The sequence below is a fragment of the Agaricus bisporus genome (assembly GCF_000300575.1).
Source record: "Agaricus bisporus var. bisporus H97 unplaced genomic scaffold AGABI2scaffold_1, whole genome shotgun sequence".
In the NCBI taxonomy this organism is placed as follows: Eukaryota; Fungi; Basidiomycota; class Agaricomycetes; order Agaricales; family Agaricaceae; genus Agaricus; species Agaricus bisporus.
This window is the reverse complement of record NW_006267344.1, coordinates 2037110-2056764: the sequence shown is the minus strand read 5'-3', so window position 1 is coordinate 2056764 and position 19655 is coordinate 2037110. Positions and strand designations below refer to the sequence as shown.

General features: G+C 47.4%; 5 protein-coding genes across 5 annotated transcripts; 2 read left to right on the top strand and 3 right to left on the bottom strand.

Annotated features, from left to right (window-relative positions):
* The first annotated feature begins 731 nt into the window (after window positions 1-731).
* On the top strand, window positions 732-4395 carry AGABI2DRAFT_197780 (hypothetical protein). Its single transcript, XM_006454474.1, has 11 exons — window positions 732-801; window positions 866-906; window positions 971-1078; window positions 1135-1400; window positions 1450-1539; window positions 1590-1723; window positions 1778-1950; window positions 2001-2356; window positions 2409-2977; window positions 3122-3357; window positions 3414-4395. Exons 1-9 carry the CDS (start codon window positions 773-775, stop codon window positions 2769-2771), a joined length of 1560 nt encoding a protein of 519 aa, XP_006454537.1. The 5' UTR covers window positions 732-772; the 3' UTR covers window positions 2772-2977; window positions 3122-3357; window positions 3414-4395.
* Window positions 4396-4825: 430 nt separating this feature from the next.
* Window positions 4826-5238, top strand: AGABI2DRAFT_182505 (hypothetical protein). Its single transcript, XM_006454473.1, has one exon. The coding sequence runs from the start codon at window positions 4942-4944 to the stop codon at window positions 5143-5145; it is 204 nt and encodes a 67-aa protein (XP_006454536.1). The 5' UTR covers window positions 4826-4941; the 3' UTR covers window positions 5146-5238.
* Window positions 5239-5755: 517 nt separating this feature from the next.
* On the bottom strand, window positions 5756-10059 carry AGABI2DRAFT_114281 (hypothetical protein; the record flags this gene model as incomplete). The annotated part of the gene is made up of 3 exons (XM_006454472.1): window positions 5756-8441; window positions 8495-8659; window positions 8720-10059. 3 exons carry the CDS (start codon window positions 10057-10059, stop codon window positions 5756-5758), a joined length of 4191 nt encoding a protein of 1396 aa, XP_006454535.1.
* A 65-nt stretch (window positions 10060-10124) lies between these two features.
* On the bottom strand, window positions 10125-15615 carry AGABI2DRAFT_197775 (hypothetical protein; the record flags this gene model as incomplete). Its single annotated transcript, XM_006454471.1, has 16 exons — window positions 10125-10540; window positions 10597-11207; window positions 11260-11661; window positions 11718-11954; window positions 12006-12292; window positions 12343-12688; window positions 12740-12925; window positions 12985-13149; window positions 13197-13301; window positions 13355-13468; window positions 13517-13832; window positions 13886-13979; window positions 14030-14969; window positions 15030-15212; window positions 15268-15486; window positions 15529-15615. The coding sequence occupies 16 exons, from the start codon at window positions 15613-15615 to the stop codon at window positions 10177-10179; spliced, it is 4656 nt and encodes a 1551-aa protein (XP_006454534.1). The 3' UTR covers window positions 10125-10176.
* Window positions 15616-15706: 91 nt separating this feature from the next.
* On the bottom strand, window positions 15707-19489 carry AGABI2DRAFT_214710 (hypothetical protein). The gene is made up of 25 exons (XM_006454470.1): window positions 19090-19489; window positions 18988-19039; window positions 18861-18932; window positions 18767-18802; window positions 18630-18724; window positions 18521-18579; window positions 18380-18468; window positions 18084-18324; window positions 17974-18034; window positions 17885-17921; window positions 17793-17829; window positions 17673-17739; window positions 17602-17622; window positions 17493-17552; window positions 17314-17444; window positions 17221-17258; window positions 17102-17148; window positions 16881-17042; window positions 16765-16833; window positions 16562-16702; window positions 16412-16508; window positions 16323-16346; window positions 16175-16270; window positions 16059-16118; window positions 15707-16005 (listed from the first exon to the last, which is right to left on the bottom strand). The coding sequence occupies exons 1-25, from the start codon at window positions 19440-19442 to the stop codon at window positions 15970-15972; spliced, it is 2181 nt and encodes a 726-aa protein (XP_006454533.1). The 5' UTR covers window positions 19443-19489; the 3' UTR covers window positions 15707-15969.
* Between the last annotated feature and the right edge of the window lie 166 nt (window positions 19490-19655).

Sequence of the window (19655 nt, the reverse complement as noted above, 5' to 3'; positions counted from 1 at the left end):
ATCATCCCGACGGGATAAGGTGTTTGAGTGGCAGGGTCTACGCATTTTTCTGCGACGAGAGTGGCGATCTCTTTGCGAAGCGAAGTAAGGTCATGTTCGCGCTCTTTTTCGCCGACTTGCACTTCTCCTTTTTTCAAGATCTGTACTTATATTAAGAATGTTCATTATTTCGTTCGTGAAATTCGTGGAGCACAAGGGGGAAACAATTTACCTCTGAGACGATTGTATCAATTTTTGTGGTACCAAATACCTTTTGAAGGTCGTTGGCTTTGGCGACTTCGCCTTTGGAGACGTTGATGAATACATTGGCAACTTGTAAAACGTCGTCGAGATTCGTTTCACTTGAGAAATGTATTGAATGATTGGGTAGGAAAGGAGATGAGGAGGTAGGGATGATTTACACGCCGTTGCGCCATTCTTGGACTTTGTTTTTGTAACATGCGATCTAAACCATCGCAGGGTTGGGTATGGCAGGGACGATTTGTGAGATATGACGGACCTCGAATCGTTTGCCGCCTTTTTTGAGACGGACGATGGATACGTTTGTGAGTCTTGAAAAGATATGTGAGGATTAAAGATTGAATAGTGTGTTGAGAACGTACTTGATCTGGTTAGAAGGCTGGTTGATGGGCATGGTGGAAGATGAATGAAACTATGTCATAGATGCCCACTGATGACTTGTCTCTATCGGTACCTAGTCCAGCGTGCGAAAAGCCAAATACGGCTTACTTTGCACCGCCATTTGGTATACCTCACCCCGCGCCATATCACCATGAAAGGCATAGGAAAAGCTCTCGCCAGGCAAGTTCTTTGAATATGCAACACGTCTGTGTTTTTGAGAGGTGACATTGATGGGTTGTGTCAGGACTCCGTTCCAAGTCACCAGCAAGATTGGCATGTCCAAGAGTAAGATGATGATGTCCTATTCCTTGAATTGCATCTTATCTTATGTTGTTAAAATTCGTTGCAGAATCCAAGGATGCCGAATTTGACGATTTAGACCGACACTTTGCCAGTCTTGAAACCGCAGCAGAACGTCTAATCAAGGAAACCAAGACGTTTTGTGATGCCGTGACCTGTGCGTAGTTCACAGGGCGGACAACCCTTTGTCTATCTAACGGGTCATTCTCTCAGCTCTCTTTACCCATGGTCATGGATTTGCCACGCATTTCTCCACAATATTCCAACCTATAGCTGGCGAATATGATTTACTTGGCAAACATTCAGAGGCTGAACATACCATTCGTAGCGTCACAAAGCATGAAACTGCGATGGAAGAGATGAAAACGCTTGTTACACCTGAGCTTGAATTGATTGAAAGCAGGATCCTTGCACCTGCAAAAGAGGTGCAGACGATTATGAAACAGATTAGGAAGACTGTTACCAAAAGGGAGCATAAGGTGGGCGTTATCATTTCGTGGAATTATCGGTATCATTGACAGCCCACAGCTTTTAGACTTTGATCGGTTTAATAATTCGTTGACCAAGTTGAGAGATAAGAAGGAAAAGTCTATGAGTGATGAAAAGAATCTGTTCAAGGTATGAGGTTGCGCATTCAAGGGTATTCTGTCGTATCTCACATTTAGCAGCTTGAACAAGACTTTGAACTCGCCTCCAACGACTATGATTATATCAATACATCCTTGAAGCAAGATCTTCCTCGCTTCATGCAGCTATCGACTCAATTCATTGATCCGCTCTTTAATTCGTTCTTCTATATGCAGTCAGTCAACTGTTCTATCCATGCGTCTTTGCTGTGATTTACCCTGATTTATAGGTTGAACATCTATTATATGGTTCTCGAGAAGATGAACAGCTTTGCGGACTCTGCAAAGTACGAAATCACCAGTATGTCTGGCGGTCAGATTGAACAATCATACGAGGAGAAGCGAACGGACGCTTGGAACGACATTGAGAATCTCAACATTGTCAAGAGAATTGTATCAGTCTGTGCGTGGTATCAATCAGCTTCTTGATAATTGTTCTGACTGCCTGAACAGCGAGACTAGTTCAGGTGTCTAAAAGTCAGAATTCCCAGAATAGTCTACAGCGTGCGCCATCTGCAGCTCCATCTACTGCCTCCGCAAGTTCTAGTCTGCGGGCTCCTCCCCCCGGTCGATCTCTTTCGTCAGCGGCGGCATATAAGAAAGCTCCACCGAAACCGCCTTCCCTGACTTCGTCTCCGTCTATGGGCTATGCACCACCGCCATACACGCCAACTCCGCCTGCTTCTGAATATGGAGGTGACATGTCTACTGCAAAAAGAGCACCACCGCCCCCTCCACCGATCAAGTCGAAACCAAAGCCGAAAGTTGCTATCCAATATGTGATTGCACTGTATGACTTTACTGCCCAGGTAGGCGTCAACGACTTGCTGTTGTGTCGATAGTCGATAAATCTTGTGACAGGCTGAAGGGGATTTGTCTTTCAACGCGGGCGATCGTATCGAGTTGGTGCAAAGAACGGCGAGCTCGGAGGATTGGTGGACTGGTCGTGTGAATGGACTGGAAGGAGTCTTCCCTGGTAAGTGCTGCATGAAAACGACAATGAATGCATGGTTTGAACTGTGTTGCAGGAAATTATGTGAAGGAGGAGTTGTAGTGAACTTTGTACATAAGTTACTTAGCTTAATGATGATGATGTTACAAACACGGATCAATAGATCGGTCAGCTCAGATTCAAGTTCTCTTCACCGCCCTCGACAGCGATGCCTTTTCTATGCCGCCTCGCCCGCGCGCTCCCCCTTTTTCCCCCAGCAAGGCGCGCAATGATGTCCTCGCTGCGAAGCCAACCCCCGCCACAACAGTCCGGGCATCACCCACTGTCGTCGTCAGAGGCTACTCCACTCGTCCTTCCGACGGGGACCCAGCTCTCCAACGATGCCGCATCCCCCCAGGTTGCAGCACGTCCTCCCCCAGTTCCCAAAGCTGAAAGACCGAGACCCAAAATTCGATCCAAGAAAGCCGCACTAACAATCGTGAGCAGTTCTAGATCTACCCCCTCCCCCACCCACATTTGTCCCGACGAGAGAGAGAGATACGTCAATTATCTCCTCGCTAGACAAATTACCCCGCTCCCCCGGATTCCTTTAGACGAGGCATAAACTAATCTTTTTATATAGACATCTGCCGCTGTGCAGCGGTTGCGCGACCTTGTGAGCGGACCCATACCGCAGTTTGTCCGTATTGGCGTGCGCAACAAGGGATGTGCAGGACTATCATACCACCTAGAATATGTAGACAATCCCGGAAAATTCGATGAAGTGGTGGAACAAGATGGAGTCAAAGTCTTGATAGATTCAAGAGCTCTCTTTTCGATCATCGGGAGTGAAATGGATTGGCAAGAGGATGCGATAAGGTTCGTGAGCCATTTAGTCTCGGTGTCCTATCAGTTGCTGAACATGTATTCTCTAGTGCTCAATTTAGGTTTAAAAACCCTAACATCAAGGACGCGTGCGGTTGTGGAGAGTCGTTTACCGTAGGGTCATGATATGACCCTCTATGCAACCTGTACAACGCTTCTTGTTCGTTATTCATCAGCTATATCTATTTTGCAGGAATTCTGCCGCAATGTAATATCACTTTAGTAATGCACATGGTTAGAATCATACATAGGATTACGGAATAGGAGGTGATAAAAGCAAGTCATCAATATGGATTCCCGCCCGGTAATGGAGGTTTATAGACCATCGACTGAGATGGCGGTTGAAGGCCAGCTGGAAGATGCGTCTGTCTCGTATATGAATAACCTCTTGTACGTGAATTGTCTCGATTAATGGTATTGTTAACGTCGTGGGTGGTATACTGCGAGCCTTCACTAGCCCTAGAAGACAGTGGTGGCGCTACCGAATGGGAGGCACTTGGATTTTGGATATAGCGAGGACCAGACCGTGGTACAGGCACCTTGGCTGTAGACTTGGCTTCTGAACCTCCTCCACTTCCAATGCTACCATGGCTTGCGGATGCGGAACCATTGACATCGAGTTTGAGAAACTCAAGAAGGCCGATCTCACTATTACTGCTACCTCCTTCCTCGGTGGTACCTTCCTTTTCCTCTTCAATGCTGGAGCCAGATACCAGAGATTGAACACTGCCTTTAACAGCCAACTGACCCAGCGAGGTCACAAGCGAAGCTTTAATGCCGCTCATGAACCGAGAAGTACGGTTCTTATTGGTTCCTCCTGGATTCGAGGAACCACTTGTGGAGGAGGTATGTTGTGGCGAAAGTGGCGGAATACTTGGCTGCATGTAGCTTTGCTGATCAAATGACCCCGCAAAAGGTTGCTGTTGTGATTGATGTAGGGCATTAGAGGGGGGAGGAGAAGGGGGGAGGATGATTGGCCAAGAATGAGACCGTTCACTGTCTTGGGGTGATAACGGTGGCACAAAGGATGCTAAGGGTTCCGTACATAAGATGATTGTAATAATAGATTCTAGCCCCATACCTGATGCATGCGATGATGATCCCCCAGGAATGTTGGGATGGGATGCTTCAAAACTCGGCGGCGGTTTCACGGTTGTTATTACAGTCCTAACCTCTCGAGGTTTATCGTTATCAACGTACGTCAGAGGAAATAGGCTTCTTGTTTCTTGAGGTACGATATATGCAGGGGCCCGGCTGGACGTCTCTGTCACAATCGGCATCAAATTATGCCTGTTCAATTCAGCAGGGGGCCGTGCATATGTCGCGCTGTTGTGGCGGAGCCTCGAATCTTGAGTAATAGGTGCTATTCGTTGACTTCCATCCGACAACGAGTGTCCTGAATATTGAGTTTTAATGGATTGAACACATGTAGGTGAGGAAATAAACTGCGCATTCATACTTGAAGATGTAGACGAAGCGGTATATTCAGGAGACCTCGCTCCTACGGTGGAATGCGGGATATAAGAGGATACCTGGTTTTTGTAGAAGGAGGGCTGTTCAGGCCCATGGCGTCGGGGAATGTCGAATGAAGGTGGAGGTATAGTCGGGACGGGCGGTCCGCGGTTCGCAAACGAGCTTGCATACAGCTGCTGGGCAGCGCTCAACCGCACGGGAGGGTTCTCGGCGTACGGGGGACTCGATTTAGGAGGCGCAAAAGCTACTGTTGTAGTTGAGTCGACGGGTGGTTTAGGCGAGGAGGGCGAGGGGGCTGGAGGCTCGTAAGCAGGAAGCGGCGCTGGAGGTGTGGGCAGCGACCGGGTTTGGCGGGCGTTCGCCATGAGTTGGGTGAATGTGAGAAGAGTCAACAGCCAGGGTGGTTCGCCGTGGAGTCTCCATCTGATTTTCTATTGCCCACTGAATACCAAACAAGGCAAACACGTCGAGCTTCCTATTTCTCGGTCATCCGTATCATGTAATGGAAAGGGGACTCGAGGGGCAATCTGTAGGCATCGGGCTTATCGGGTCGAAGATGCCGCTTCGTATTCATTATCAGATTGTAGACGGCCTACTAGATTTTGTAATCATAACATCCAATCGTCATTGTTACATCGTCCAATAAAGTTACAGGTGTATGGACCGCGTTGACAGAACATCAGATATCCGATCATGCCATCATGCCGAAAACTAGACAGTATCATAGCTGCGTCGAGCTAGAAAAATAATAATCGGATCCGTTAACAAGACGACAAGGTAACATGAAAGAAGTCAAGGATTATTCCCGAGCGAACCAAAAACGAGTCCACGAATGAATATGATAAATTCCATCTTTTCCATTTGCCTCTCTGTCGACAAGCGAGACCAGCACTTGAATGATTAGTATCCAAATCAATTGTTATCCGACCACTTCAGATGTCAAGAGGTCGAGTGAGCCATCTCTGCTGCATGAATGGCTACTATTGCTCAGTCCTCTCTCCAAACCTCTTTCCCTTTCCCTTTCCCGTTCCCTCTCCCTCGATGAGCTCTCATTCTGCGCACGCTTTCTTCGTACAACTTCACCTGGCTCCCCAATCGGTTGTTTTCTCTTACCATTTGACCTTCTGGGCATCTCACTATCATCATCGAGAGATTGTAAACCAGTCCCATTTCTGAAGCCGTCAATAGGGCTCTTGTCTCTGCTCCCAAACCTGGTGCCACCTCCAGGATGGCGAGGTCGTTGAGGCGAAGGAACAGCTGATGCAGACGCATGTCTTGTCGTGTTGTTTTGCCATGGCGAACAATACACATCCATCGCTTTCTCATCGCTACTCTCAGGCCTAGCGATAGAATCATCGTCACTCTTGTTTTCTACCACCATGTTTGAAAAATGGAAAGAGTATTGCTCAATTCCACTTCCTTCAGGCGAACAGTCGATGAAATCGCTGCCTCCACTTCCCGCCACTGTCATCCTAGAGTTTCCAGCCTTCCAATATCCCTCCACTTCCATTTCTGACTCCTCCGGTCGAATCACGCCTTGCTTTTCCTTTCTCCTCAGCTCTCTCTCTTCATCCACAATCATCAACGCTCCCTCAAGGATCACGGCATGCACATATATATACTGCCGCAAACTCTGACACAAGCTCATCCTCTGCTCCCTCATATCTTGAACAATATCATAGATTGGCTCCTCAAGAGAATTCAATTCTATCGGCGTCGTTGCTTCATGCAGCAATCGCGGTTTTCTACACTCGACAACGGAGGTCGGGTCAGAGCCAAAACGATATGGCGCAGAACGTGAATTTGCCGGCGAGCCAGGCCGTTCGGGTGTCACACCACAGACACCCGTATTCAGAGGTTTTTCCTTGTCCGCTTTATCCCCGTTTACTGCGAAGGATTGGGCGTGTATAGGGCGATAATGATGATACTTCAGGTATGAATGGTAGGATGAGACTTGACTAGCTACGCTGCCCTCGTCTGCAGAAGGTGAAGCTGATCTCGATGGAGGAGGCTCAGCATCACTGGAGACGCCGCCATTATATGACGGAGGGCCAAGCCGGGAAGAGGGTGCAGATTTGCCCTGGGAGAGAACTGGCAAAGAAGCCAAGGGGGAAGGCGACCGTTTCTGGGCATCACTTGCCAACTCTTCCATTGAAGCCAGTGTTTCAGGCTGAGTCTTGCTTCCACTCGGCTCTCCCTTAAATCTTGGACATGTTTCTGAACCGTAGTCAGAGTAAATCCTTGGATGGACGAATGGTTGGGGGTGGGATTTGCCCGAAATACAATCAGTTGGAGTTGCGGCAGTAACAGGGTCACTGTTCCTCGACCGAAGACCATGGTCCAAGACGGGTTTATGGGGAGAATGTTGAGTGTAAGTGTCAGCGGATATTGACGTAGCCGAGGAGGAGGACGGGGGGAGACAAAAGCCAGCGGATAGATTTGCAAGAGTATTGCCACTGGAGAAAAAGGGGTTGAATTGTGAAAGGCTTGATGAACTTGATTCATCAGAAGGTAGCGTGGATAGAGACATTTTAGATGACAAGTGTACGTTCGATTCCGACTCGGAAATCCTTGGCTGTTGATTTGTACCTAACGCACTGATGGCAGCACCGTCGGCACACAGCACGTTCTCGGCCCATTGCCTCGTCTTCGCGGTATACGTCAAAGCCCGGGACGCCCGCTCACTCGAGGAGACTTTCCTCTCGCTACCTGATGCATCAGGTCCTGTGCCGTCGGAGGAAGGTGTAGGAACGATAGGAGCGCGAACTATAAGTCCATGATCTGAATCTGGTATTCTGAATCTACTTCCTGCATCGATAGTAACAGAGGCCGCCTCCATAGCTGGATTATGTTCTGAACTAAAATCACGGTTTCCTGCTGGTTCTGAAGACAGTACGATGGGCGCAGCAGGGGGCTCATCGACCTCCATAACATCCTCGTCTGGCATTTCCTGCTTCTTAAACTCCCGTCGCATTGCATCTAATACGGCATCGACGATAATAAACCCGCCGGTTCGCCCTACACCTGCACTGCAATGGAGTAGCACTGGGCGATTTCTCCCCATTGCTTGCTTCGCAATACCCGTCGATTCCTCAATTCCTACGAATGATGCTGGTATCGACCGTCCGTTACCTTGGCCGATGGGAGCAGTGAACTCCATTTCATGTACGTTTTCGGTTTCTTTCACCGCCGCATTTACCTCTTTTACTAGCTCAAGGAGACCGCGAGGGTCGTCAGGAACATTCATATCGGGCCAGTCAAGATATTGCAAATGAACAATTCTACGAGGGGGGACGTTGGGATAACTTGTGTGCGTTAGCTCGAAGACTCGCCGCACAATTTCGTTCCTGTGGGTATGATGAGACGGAGATTGTGAGCTCTGTTGGGGTATTCGGGTCGACGAAGTAAAGGTAAAATGACGGTGAGGGCTGAGGCAAAACGGACTGGATTCTTCTGCCGGGAGTGAAGAACTCGTCGCAGAGACTAGTCGCAATCGAAGAGGACCATATACAGTATCTGTCCAATAGGAGCCACACTTGACCATAGAGTTTTCAATCTCCTTAGTGAGCATTGCAATGACATGGACATTTTGTTCCCAACAAAGACTATCGATGATACGTCAGTGCGGATAAACGTACGGAGAGAGGGTGCCACTCACGTCCAGAAGTCGGTGAAGGTCGCAGGGAGGGGGCCTTGAGTAGCAATGTATCGCTTATTGGTCACCATGGGCTGTACATAAGACGCATTCACGTAGTCGTCGTCCGCTTCATGGGTCTGATGCAATTTGACACGGGCGTGTTCGAAGGGCCAAATGTTACGGTACCTGAATTGATCCAACAAATGAACCTAAAAGCTTAATTGATGAAGGTGGCAAGGAACCAACCTATTCTTTGCGCCCTTTTCTACACCTGCCGTGATACTGTAAGCAAAACCGGACGAATCGGGTGCAGAGTTCATATCAGTGGTGACGATCGTAGTCTCCTTGGCATGATACTCCATGATGCCCATAAGGCGACGCTGCTCGGCAAGTTCAATTTTATAGAACTGCATGGCAAGCGCCTCCTTGCCCTCTTCGACGTTAGCGGAGGTGATATTTTCATCATCTTCAGACTCTTCAGAAGCGGAAGGGGATGAATCAATGACGGAACGGGAATGCGGGCCGAGCTTCGCAGCACGTCGCGCGATCTCTCGAAGCCAGGGAAAAGGAAGATCATGGATGCGATGGCGAACACGCCGTGAAAGACGAAGAGGTATGCGTTCAGTAATTCCCTGGGATAGCTCGATATTCTGCCGCACTGCATCAAAAAATGGATTATATGCGGGTAGCGATTTATTTAGAGATGGAGTGGGTAATTTTGGAAAGGTGGACCCGCGAGATGATGGGCCTCGCTTAGAACTAGTAGGATTGACGGAGGGAGAGCTGGATACAGTGGTCGACGAGAACGAGAAAGCCGACATGGGTAGGTGGCGCGTTCGCAAAACGTTGGGAGTTTGAGACGACAGAAAAGATTTGCCTTCTTCATCGTCATCGTCATCGTTTTCAGCATCGGGAGTGGGCGGGTGAGCATCAATGATATCACGACTTTCACGCCAGACCACCTGGAAGCCACCTTTGAGCCAAGCAAGATCACCCTGAAAGCCGTCGTTTTTCAGCTTGCGAAGAAGGCCATAGATATTGGAGGATTCCAGTATAGTGGATGAGTCTGCATCATAAACAAGAATGCGGGAAGCGGAGCGCCATGTAGAGAAGCGAGCACGTGCATTAGCGGAAGGGAGCATATCTGCAAGGCGGGAGAGAGAAAACAACGGGCGCTTCAGGAGGGTTGAAGGAACAGATAGGGAGACTGCGCGGGGAATGCGAGCGGCCGAATAGGCAGCATGAGGTCGGATATCAAGGATGAGAGCAGTTGGATCGTCAGTCCAGCGACCCAGTGCACTGACGGCGATTGTCGTGAACTTGATGGCGAGCTGGGGCGAGTCCTGAGGCATAGAAGGGGCGGCACGAGGCAGGGGTGGGGGAGCTAGGGACATGGTGGTCTTTGGGGAGCGCGGGAGGCGGAAGGGTGGGGCAAGGGAGACGGGGTTGAGGCGGGTAGTGAGAAGGGCGCCAGAACCAAAACGAGAGGCGATGGCCTCCGCAAAAGAGTCATTTGCCGAGTCAAGCGGGCGGTCGTTGTGGATGAGGGGCTGGGACGGATCTGCCACAGCGCTGAAAAAATCCATGGACCGACGACGGAAGAGCCAAGTCGAGCAGATCACAACGCCTCATTGGCTCAGCACCCCTCGGCAACAGCCACTGACGTCACCGGTCTAGACCCAATAAATTACCCATACAGTACACTACTCGTCTACAAACATGCTGTCGTCTCCATCCTCTTCCGAGCTCAGCTCCACATACTTGCTCTTCGATGCCGCCCCACGCCCAGGCGCATTGCGGGCCGGTGGCTTTGGCAGATCATCAAACTCCGCATCATCACCGTCTCCCTCCTCGTCCGAATCTATCACGATCTTCTTCTTTGTCCCATTTGCCCTTTTCGCTTTAGCCATCGGTGAGGCTGGCTTCATGCTCTTCGACACTTTCCGAGGTTGCACAGCTCCTGCAGTTTTTTTCGCCCGGGCGTCTGCCTTCTTGCCAAAGAAGTCGGTTATGTCTGTTTTCTTCTTCTTTGCAGCTGGCGAATTATCATCTTCATCATCATCATGGCTGAGGAAATCACGGTGAGATCACTATCGAAAATGGGCGTGAAAAAGAAAATATACCTTTTACGCTTGCCTTTGGATTTTGCCACTACTGTCTTCGTCATGATGAAGTCGTCATCACTTTCAAGTTCAAGCGTTTCAATCGCCTTTGCCTGACCCCGAGCCTTGGACTTCCCCTTTGCACGCTCCATTTCGACGTCATCTCCCTTCTCTGGTGCAGAGGCGGTCGTGATTGCTTTAGTCCGTGGCTTCGATTTTGCCGGCTTGATTATTTCTTCTTCACTATCCTCATCTACTTCAAAAGCCTTTTCCTTTTTCTTTCCATTTGCTTTCCCTCTCCCGTTACTGCTGGCTTTAGAGTGTCCACTCCCGTTGAAATCGGCGTAATCTAGATCTTCATTGCCCTCACTCATCTTCGGATCAGTATCCTTGTCGGAACCCGAGTCCTTGAACAATTCTTTTGCCGCAGCGATAACCTTCCTAGCCCGCGGTTTCTTTGCCTCGTCATCTGCTTTTTTCCTTGCCGGAGCCTTGACCGGTCTAAAGTCGTCATCCGAGTCGTCATTACCCCCACCCCCACCAATTGACTTCCTTGTCTTCAGCTTTGTTTGCTTCTTTTTTCCCTTGCCGCCCTTGGCAAATTTCCTAGTCTCCCAGTCCTGGCAGTCGTTCTATGAAACCTTTGCTCAGTTAACAAATTCAGAACCTCACGCCGAAACGTACCTCCCACTCAACCAAGAAGTCGTCAAGGTCTTTGTTCCACAAGTCAATCGGTGTTTTCTCAAGCAGTATAAGCAGCTCAGCCTCCTTGTCCCCAGCTTGTTGTAATAACCTGTCGATTTTTTCTTTGGTCAAGCTCCAGATAGCCATTCCAAGCATATAGTCAAAATCACTATCCGCGCCAGCTTCCTCTTGCTCCTCGTCTTCGTCATTTTCTTCTTGCTGCGTACTCTTGGCTTTTGATACTTTGGGGATCGGTTTGAAGTCAAGCTTCCTTAGATCTGCTACAATATCAGCTTTGCGGCGACCGGATACGACGAGTTTCTTGTCCACTATCATCTTTACAAAACGAGCTTGGTTGTTAAGTTTGTCGAGGGAATCTTGCAATTCTCCGGCCAGGTAATCCTATATATGGACTCAGTTACAGCTGCTCACGACGAGCGGAATAAATCTTTGTTTACCTTGCGTTTTTGATAATATGCCAGTCGAACAGGGTAGAAATCCTCTATGATCTGTTCCGGTGACTCATACCTCTTGATCTTGCCCTCGAAGTCGAAGCAAATCATATTGCTTGTTGTCAATTTTGACGTGAGTTTGAAGAATTCTCGAAGGCCCTGCTCCTCGGCCTTTTCCAAATCCTTGGCTGACATACTGATCACGAAATGAACATTAGCATTGTCATGATGCTCTTTGTAGTCCTGCAACCAGTATCAGTTGAACCAACAAGATTACCTTACGAAAACACAAACCTTGATGACCCCTTCCTTGTTCTCACCGCCAGCTATCATAGCCTCCAAATCTGCCTTGTAATTTTGTGTCCATCTATGGATTGGTAGCTCTGTAATCTCAACCGTCGTATCGTCCAACTTGTGAATGACCCCGTGGACATCATACTTATGCTTCGCCGTCGCTATAATCTCGCCTTTAAACCCTCGCCACCAGGGCTTCATTGCGACTTGTTCCTCGCCGTTCATGAGACGACGAATGTTTTCAACAATGACAGCCGGATTAAAGCAAGGGATGTTCGTACTCCAGCCTAAGATTGTTGAATCGCTGAATATTACAACCATGATATCAAATACTCACCGGTGCCAATACCCTCAGCACCATTGCATAAGACGAGAGGAATGACAGGCAGATAGAATTCTGGTTCAATCCATTGGTTATCCTCCCTCTGACCTTTCAACAACGGGTCATCATCTGGGTGATACACGACCCTCGTCATTGCTTTTGGCTCTGTAAAGATATACCTGGGCGAGGCATGGTCCTTCCCTCCCTGGTCACGAGTACCGTACTGACCGTTGGGCGAGAGGAGATTGACGTTGTTACTTCCCACAAAATCTTGCGCCAAGTTGATAATGGTCTGTGCAAGTGAAGCCTCGCCATGGTGGTATGCGGCGTGTTCTGAGATATATCCAACGAGTTGTGCAACCTAGAAGATGAAAGGTTAAGTCACCATCCAGAAAGGTAAAACTACTCGTACCTTGATTTCCTTCTTGAGCTTACGCTTGAAACAAGACCATATGACTTTACGTTGACCAGGTTTCAGGCCATCAGCAACGCAAGGGATGGAACGGATATTGTCTGCCATCGAAAAGCAAATGAGTTCCTTGTTGATGAACTCAGAATATGGGATTTCTTCAAGATTATGGTCCAAAAAAGTGCCTGGCTAAATAATGCGAGGACTCTGAGCCTTTATAAATGAATAAAGAGGCCATTTTTACGCACTCTGAACTGGCGTAACCATTCCTTTCGATCATCTGCTTTCTTCTTACTGAAGGCAAGATCAATGAGATCTCTGTCACCATTTTGTGTTGGCGCGAAAGGAATCATGTGTTTCGCCATATGACTGAAGTAGTCCCTGGCATCTGCATCGTTGCTTGTTCCAAGACCCTACTATAATGTTAATACTTTACTCAGAAGTCTCAGAGATCACTAACCTTGTAGTATTTCGACTCCCATTTATGCGCATCCGGTGCTTCAAGTAACCATTTTTCATATTCAGGTAGAGTGAAGAAATCCCGCCTGTGCTTTCCTTTGATGATCTAAGAAGGGTGTTGATTCTCACTATGTCACATTAATGATATGACACACCTACCCGCACGATGGGAGTAACGAATTCAACAAGAAACTCAGGTAACTTCAGAAGCGAGGGGTAAAAATGATCAAAAAAATTGATGAGTAGGCCTTTAATGTGTGAACCATCATGATCCTACACAAAATATGAAATATCTGTAAGGTCACCTGAAGAGGCACTTACTTGATCGGCCATTATCATGAGGCGTCCATAACGAAGGCTCGAGACATCAGAGTAATCCTTATTATGTTGCAGGCCAAGAATTTTTTTGATATTTTGAATCTCCTCATTCTTCATGATCTGATCATGTTTCGCTTCCCGTACATTCAAAAGCTTTCCGCGAAGTGGGAAAACACCGAAATAATCACGCCCAACAACACCTAGCCCAGCAACAGCAAGTGCTTTGGCCGAGTCACCTTCTGTCAAAATCAGAGTGCAATCCTTCGCGAGGCGTGTACCCGCATTGTTGGCATCAGAAAGTTTAGTCAATCCAACGAGGCTGGACACAATTAATGAGCTTTAATTGCGCTGAAGGAGAGATGAGATACTGACCGGTTTCGCTTGCTCCCGTCCGTTTTCTTGATCTGTTGATCTGCCTTAGCCTTAGCCCAGTGCAGAACATTGTCGACTATAGCGGTTTTCAGGACTATTAAAACGTCAGTGAATATCCAAATACAGGGATAATATGTTTCTTACCTTTCTTGATAAAGTCTTCCTTGATTGTGGGTTTACTTCCGAACTTCGACGAAGGTAGCGTCAGCGTCTCCTTCGTCTGGCCATCGAACATGGGATTTTCAATCAGAGCATTGACAAACAACCACATGTGATTGCGAATTTGAAATGGTTTGACAGGAGCACCCTTGTTCTTCTTGCTCACGGCCGTCATGATGTGCTTGGAGAGATGGTCCGCGATATAATTAACATGGGTGCCGCCCTTGATTGTTGATATTGAGTTTGCAAAGGCGACATGCTGGAAGGATCCATCTGAAACCGTAAATGCGATCTCCCAACGCTCACTGAGGCGCTCATAAATGACCTGACTCTTGGGTTGGGCTGCCCCGCCACTGGCCTCCGCCGCCTCCGCTTGCACAGAATCCACATACATTTCGACATATTGCTTGAAGTTTTTGATTTTCAGGCGCTCGTCGTTGAGGTAAACCTTAACGTCCCTGACTGTACCAGCCACGTCGTAAACGCGCTTGCGTAAGAGACTGGCAGTATCCTCGTCTATACTATCCATCCCAAACCGCTGCAAATCCGGTTTGAACGTGATCCTGGTCCACTCCTCGCCCTTGGAGTTTTTTGTAATCTTTGCTTTACCACAATTTGTCATATTCTCTGTCCATATCTGTTTGTATTTCTGGTCCGTATTCTTGTCTGCAGTTTCCACCGTAAATTCGTGAGAATAGATGTTGGCAAGTTTGGCTCCGTAACCGTTACGACCACCGGTGAGTTTTTTCTCATCATCGTCGTAGTTGGAAGAGGACAGGAGATGTCCGAAAATGAGTTCAGGAATATATATTTTTTCTTTGGAGTGAATCTCGACGGGAATTCCGCGACCATTGTTGTACACTGAAATTGTGTTTTCCTCGACGTCAATGTTGACTTTGATGGTATCCATGCTGGTGTCGTTGATCTAATTCTCGAATTTGAGTACGAAAAGAAAAAAATTCACCTTCAAAAGAGGAATCCGCACCTTGTTGTCAGCAGCATTGACAAGAATTTCGTCCACAATCTTCAAGAAACCTGGCACATATTTGACATCGCGTTGCACCATTCGTTTGCTGCCGGCATCGTATGTCCACATCGGTTGAGTAATCGTCTCGATACTTCCAATGTATGAATCAGGGCGTTTCAAGATATGCTCATGTTGCGAAAGCTATATGTATTGTGTATCTTGAGGTTGGATACGACAACGAATTTGGATCACACACTTTGGTATAGGTTTCAGATACTGTCTTCTTCTTAGACATGCCTGATTTCTTGGAAGACGCGTCCGCGTCAGAAATATCCTCGTCCGCGTCCAAATCATCTGCATTTTCGTCGTGTTCGACTAATACCTTCTTAATGGTCTTTGGTTTGGTCACAGCCTTGCTGGTGGAGGCCTTGGGTTTCGCGGCCTTTGGGGCAGCTTTTTGCTTGGCCACGGTCCTCTTTTGAAGTATTTAGAGACACACTGTATGCAAACATTCAACTCCTACCTTCTTCGCAGGGGCGTAGTCTTCCTCAAAGTCGGAGCCAGATAGATCCTCAAAATTGAAGTTTTCACCTTCCGAACTCATGTTGATTCGTCACTACGTTCAGCACTCTGGAAGCTTGCCAGAACTGAACGCCAGGCGGATAGTCGAGTCAAGGTTGAGTCAAGGTTAGAACGAACACGGATCTGCGAAGAAGCGTGACTCGCGCGTATCGCGTCTATTAAAGTCACGTGATCCGATGCTCGGTCGACGGTGGCAATTCGCGAATCACCTGGCAAGTTAGCGGCATTCACTTCAAAAATCAACGAGATAGAGACCATGGAAATGTATGCGGACAAAGAGTAACAGCACAGTCTTGATGTTTTTCCCCATCGTATCCGCCAACAGTATCAAACTCGAAATATTCTACTTAGTAACAGGTATGGAACGGGATTCCTATCACGGTTTGGCCTTGATGTTGTTGACGATGAGGTTCTATTAGAATTGAATAAGGAAACATCAGGAAATGCAATTGATTCGGAATTTACTTTGTAGGCTTGAACGTCACCCTTGAACTTAGTGACTGTTTGGTTTCCGCAGACCCACAGCTGTAAATTGATCAGATACATGGGGACGGGTACTAGTGATTAGATCCGGATCGTACCTGACTCCCTACCGTCGTTATGAAACGTTCATCGTGTGAAATAATGATTACACCACCGTTCCACTTTTGGATCGCACTCATGAGCGCATCGAGACCCTGAAATAGATATCGGTCAATTCGAAGCACGAGAGATTAAAGATTTAGACACCTCTATATCTAGATGATTAGTCGGCTGAGGAAAAAATTCTTTGGTCAGGGACGACAATGAAGACGGCTGTATGCTGCCAATGCACAGACCTCATCAAGCAACAAGACATGAGGACGTTGTAGTGATAAGAGAGCGAATGCTACACGAGACTTTTGACCACCGGAAAGTGTTCCGATGGGTTGCAATCTGCGACCAAATTAGCCTCATCTTTAGCTCACACAATACGAAAGTTGACTTACCCAGTCATACCACTGATCTGGAAATTACCCAGATGAGAACGATATTCTTGTTCAGTCCGACCTGGGAACTTGGAAGTAAGAAATTGCACCGGCGACATGTTCGGAATCAATGTGTCGACATGGTGCTGGGCGAAGTAACCGCTGCAGAGCCGACGTAACTATTTTCTGACGGATCATCAATCAATAAAAACATATTATCTTACACGCGTAGTCGACCATTTCGAGTGACATGACCTGACAATGGTGCCAATTCACCGGTCAAGATTTTGATCCTACTTCAATTTTAGATTTTGATAAACCACGGGAAATGTCGACGAACAAAGTAGATTTTCCAGCTCCGTTCGCACCAACGATAGCGATACGAGAATCAAAATCGATGTCGAAGTTGACTCGTTGGAGGATCAGTTTCTCAATACTATAACCAAAGGTTACTTCATTCATCTGAAGAAGCGGTGGGGATATTTTGTCAGTCTCGGGGAATCTGTATGGCAAACATCAGTGACGGGAACCCACTACTACTATTCGTGATGTAACGCTTACTTGAATGTTTCCGCTTCCTCCTGTTCAGGAGGCTGAAGATCTGGTAACTATAAAAGTGAAAAAAGGTGCTGGCATGAACACTCGAAGTTCTTTTTATACAGGGACGGAGAATTCAGTACCTTTTCTAGGATCTTAATTTTCGACTGTGCTTGGGCAGCTAGAAGGATGTCAATCATGGCCCGTTAGACAACAGGAGAGAACTGTAAAGATACCTCGATTGGCGTTATATCGCCATCGATCGATGAACGCCTGCAAGTGCTTGCGGTACTCCATTTGAGCCTCGTACTCCTTGCGCAAATTGCGATCACGCTCAGATTTCGTTGAATAGAATTGAGTGAAATTCCTAAGAGCGCACATGAGCTTTAGCGGGAGAGCATGTAGTGATTCATACCCCTTGTAATAGTCTAGACGACCTGAATGTTGATGGACGATATCAGTTGCCACTGCATCTCTACAAACGTTCATTGAACCACTATACTTGAAAAAAATTAACAACGTACAAGAATGCTCGATCGTGAGACCTATGGATAGAATCAATAGTTGATTATGTGCTGATGCGATGAACACTCACACTACGAGGAGGGTGCCTGACCACGTTTGTAAATAGTCCTCCAACCAGGCAAGAGCATTGAGATCAACTATTTTGCAACATTGAGTTCTGCCATCAGAAAAAAATCGCCTGGATACAGACTATGGTTAGACGGCTCATCCAGCAGAAGCAGCGACGGCTGTCATTGAAGGTGAGAAACATCTTGGCAATCTAAATAACAAGTCCGAGTCTACCTTTACGAAGAGAGCTCGTGCGAGCGCCAGCCGCATCCTGAAACCATCATCGATACGAGATTTAATCCGACACAATAAATATAACTCACCGCCAACCACCACTGAATGATTTCGTGGGGCGACTTTGGTCAGCTTCATTAAAACCGAGACCTGCAGCACGTTGGACTCTAATACCTCGCAGAGGAGGATACAACTTTACCTGCAAGAAGTGCTGCAGCACGGGAAGGCCCACTTGCAGCGTCCATCTCGGTCAACCTCGAATGAACCTCTTGCAACCTTGAAGATATTTCTTCCCTTTCATCTTCAAACCGCTTCTCATCGCCAGCAGACTCAAGTTCGGCAAGTTTGGCATCCATAGACGCCTGTTCCTTCAAGAGATGGTCGCGCCAGACATCTGCTTTTAGCACGGAATCAATGGCGGTTGTATCATCACCTATGACCTGAAACGAGTTCTGTGAGACCCCAAATTGATGCATGGTGCACGGACATGCTCACTTCTTGTTCAACAAATAGAATAGTGATGTGTGGAGGAATCGGAACCTCTCGCATTGCGATGTGCCGTAGAAGGGTTGATTTTCCAACACCTATTGTCATATCAGATATGTAGAAAGCTCTGATAGGTTACAAATCTTTTACCGTTTCGACCGATCAACCCATAACGACGTCCATGTGCAAGGGTCAGAGAAGCACCAGAACTGATATCGGTGAAAGGCTGATCAATCTGCTCTCTTTATGTGACACTCACAGTATTTTATTAGAACCGAAATTGACATCGATAGAAGGGAGATGTATGTCTTTGGATTTGTTTTTCGAGTTTGCACTGGCTTCAAGCGGGTTGACCTGGCAACAATCTCATTAACCATTGGCTCTTGGATAACCCACAGCACTTGCCTTCATGAACATCTCTTCGTATGATTGCTACGGAACATAGCTGCAGTGAGACCATCGATTTGTGGTTGCTGATAACTCGACAAACCTGTTTCCGGTGCTGGTCGAGGAGTTTGGAACCTTCGTAAAGATCCCTTCGAGCACGTTTTTCGATTTTTGCCTGAAAAGAATACATTACTCGTGTTGACTAGTTTACGAAAAGCAGGAAATTTAACCCTAAGCTTGGCTTCCTGCTTCTCGAGTTTCTTTACATCGACACGAGATGCCCTTATTTCTTCTGAGATGGGATATCATTCGGAATCAGGATTGCTACACACTTTCCCTTATTGATTGACTCTAGGTCTACCCCTTCAGATAAAGCAATAGTATTTGACATCTGCGTCTTGCTCATGTCCATCACTTTATCCAGTTTCTGGAGTTTGGGGCGGGCCTTGTTCTTGATGCGAGCATTGAGTTGCTCCTCCAGAAGATCTCCAAGTTTAAGCATGAGCCTTTCGAGAGCATTGTCACGGTCTCCTGCCACGGAACGGAGGATTTCGCGCGCAATTTGAAGTACGTCCTCTTCCTCGCCAGCATCGTCCACTAGATAACCGGCGAGGTATTGGATAATAATATCTTCGGTTCCGGGGAGGGAGGAGCGAATCTCTTGTGCAATGTCTTCCGAGGACATGGCGTTCACAGCCTTGAAGCTTGATGCTGCCAGAGATGGCGTCGTGTGGGCGGGGAGAATGGCTAACTCGGCTTGTCGCGTGACAGGGTATTACAAGTTCTCTGTATCAGATGCTGATATTTACTTGATATTTACACAGGCCCAAACGGTGGTCATGGTTGCACTCGTTCTACAATTTTTTTGGTGAGAACATATCAAGATGTGATACATCTT

What these genes read in the sequence shown, in the direction of transcription:
- AGABI2DRAFT_214710 (XM_006454470.1), bottom strand. Translation starts at nt 19,442, where the DNA reads ATGTCCTCGGAAGACATTGCACAAGAGATTCGCTCCTCCCTCCCCGGA. An exon ending in AGCAGGAAGCCAAGCTTAGG is followed by an intron (nt 18,933 to 18,987) that starts GTTAAATTTCCT and finishes TATTCTTTTCAG; the next exon opens with GCAAAAATCGAAAAACGTGC. An exon ending in TCATTCAGTGGTGGTTGGCG is followed by an intron (nt 17,922 to 17,973) that starts GTGAGTTATATT and finishes TGATGGTTTCAG; the next exon opens with GATGCGGCTGGCGCTCGCAC.
- AGABI2DRAFT_197780 (XM_006454474.1), top strand. Translation starts at nt 773, where the DNA reads ATGAAAGGCATAGGAAAAGCTCTCGCCAG. An exon ending in GTTTTGTGATGCCGTGACCT is followed by an intron (nt 1,079 to 1,134) that starts GTGCGTAGTTCA and finishes TCATTCTCTCAG; the next exon opens with CTCTCTTTACCCATGGTCAT. An exon ending in TGTATGACTTTACTGCCCAG is followed by an intron (nt 2,357 to 2,408) that starts GTAGGCGTCAAC and finishes ATCTTGTGACAG; the next exon opens with GCTGAAGGGGATTTGTCTTT.
- AGABI2DRAFT_182505 (XM_006454473.1), top strand. Translation starts at nt 4,942, where the DNA reads ATGTCGAATGAAGGTGGAGGTATAGTCGGGACGGGCGGTCCGCGGTTC.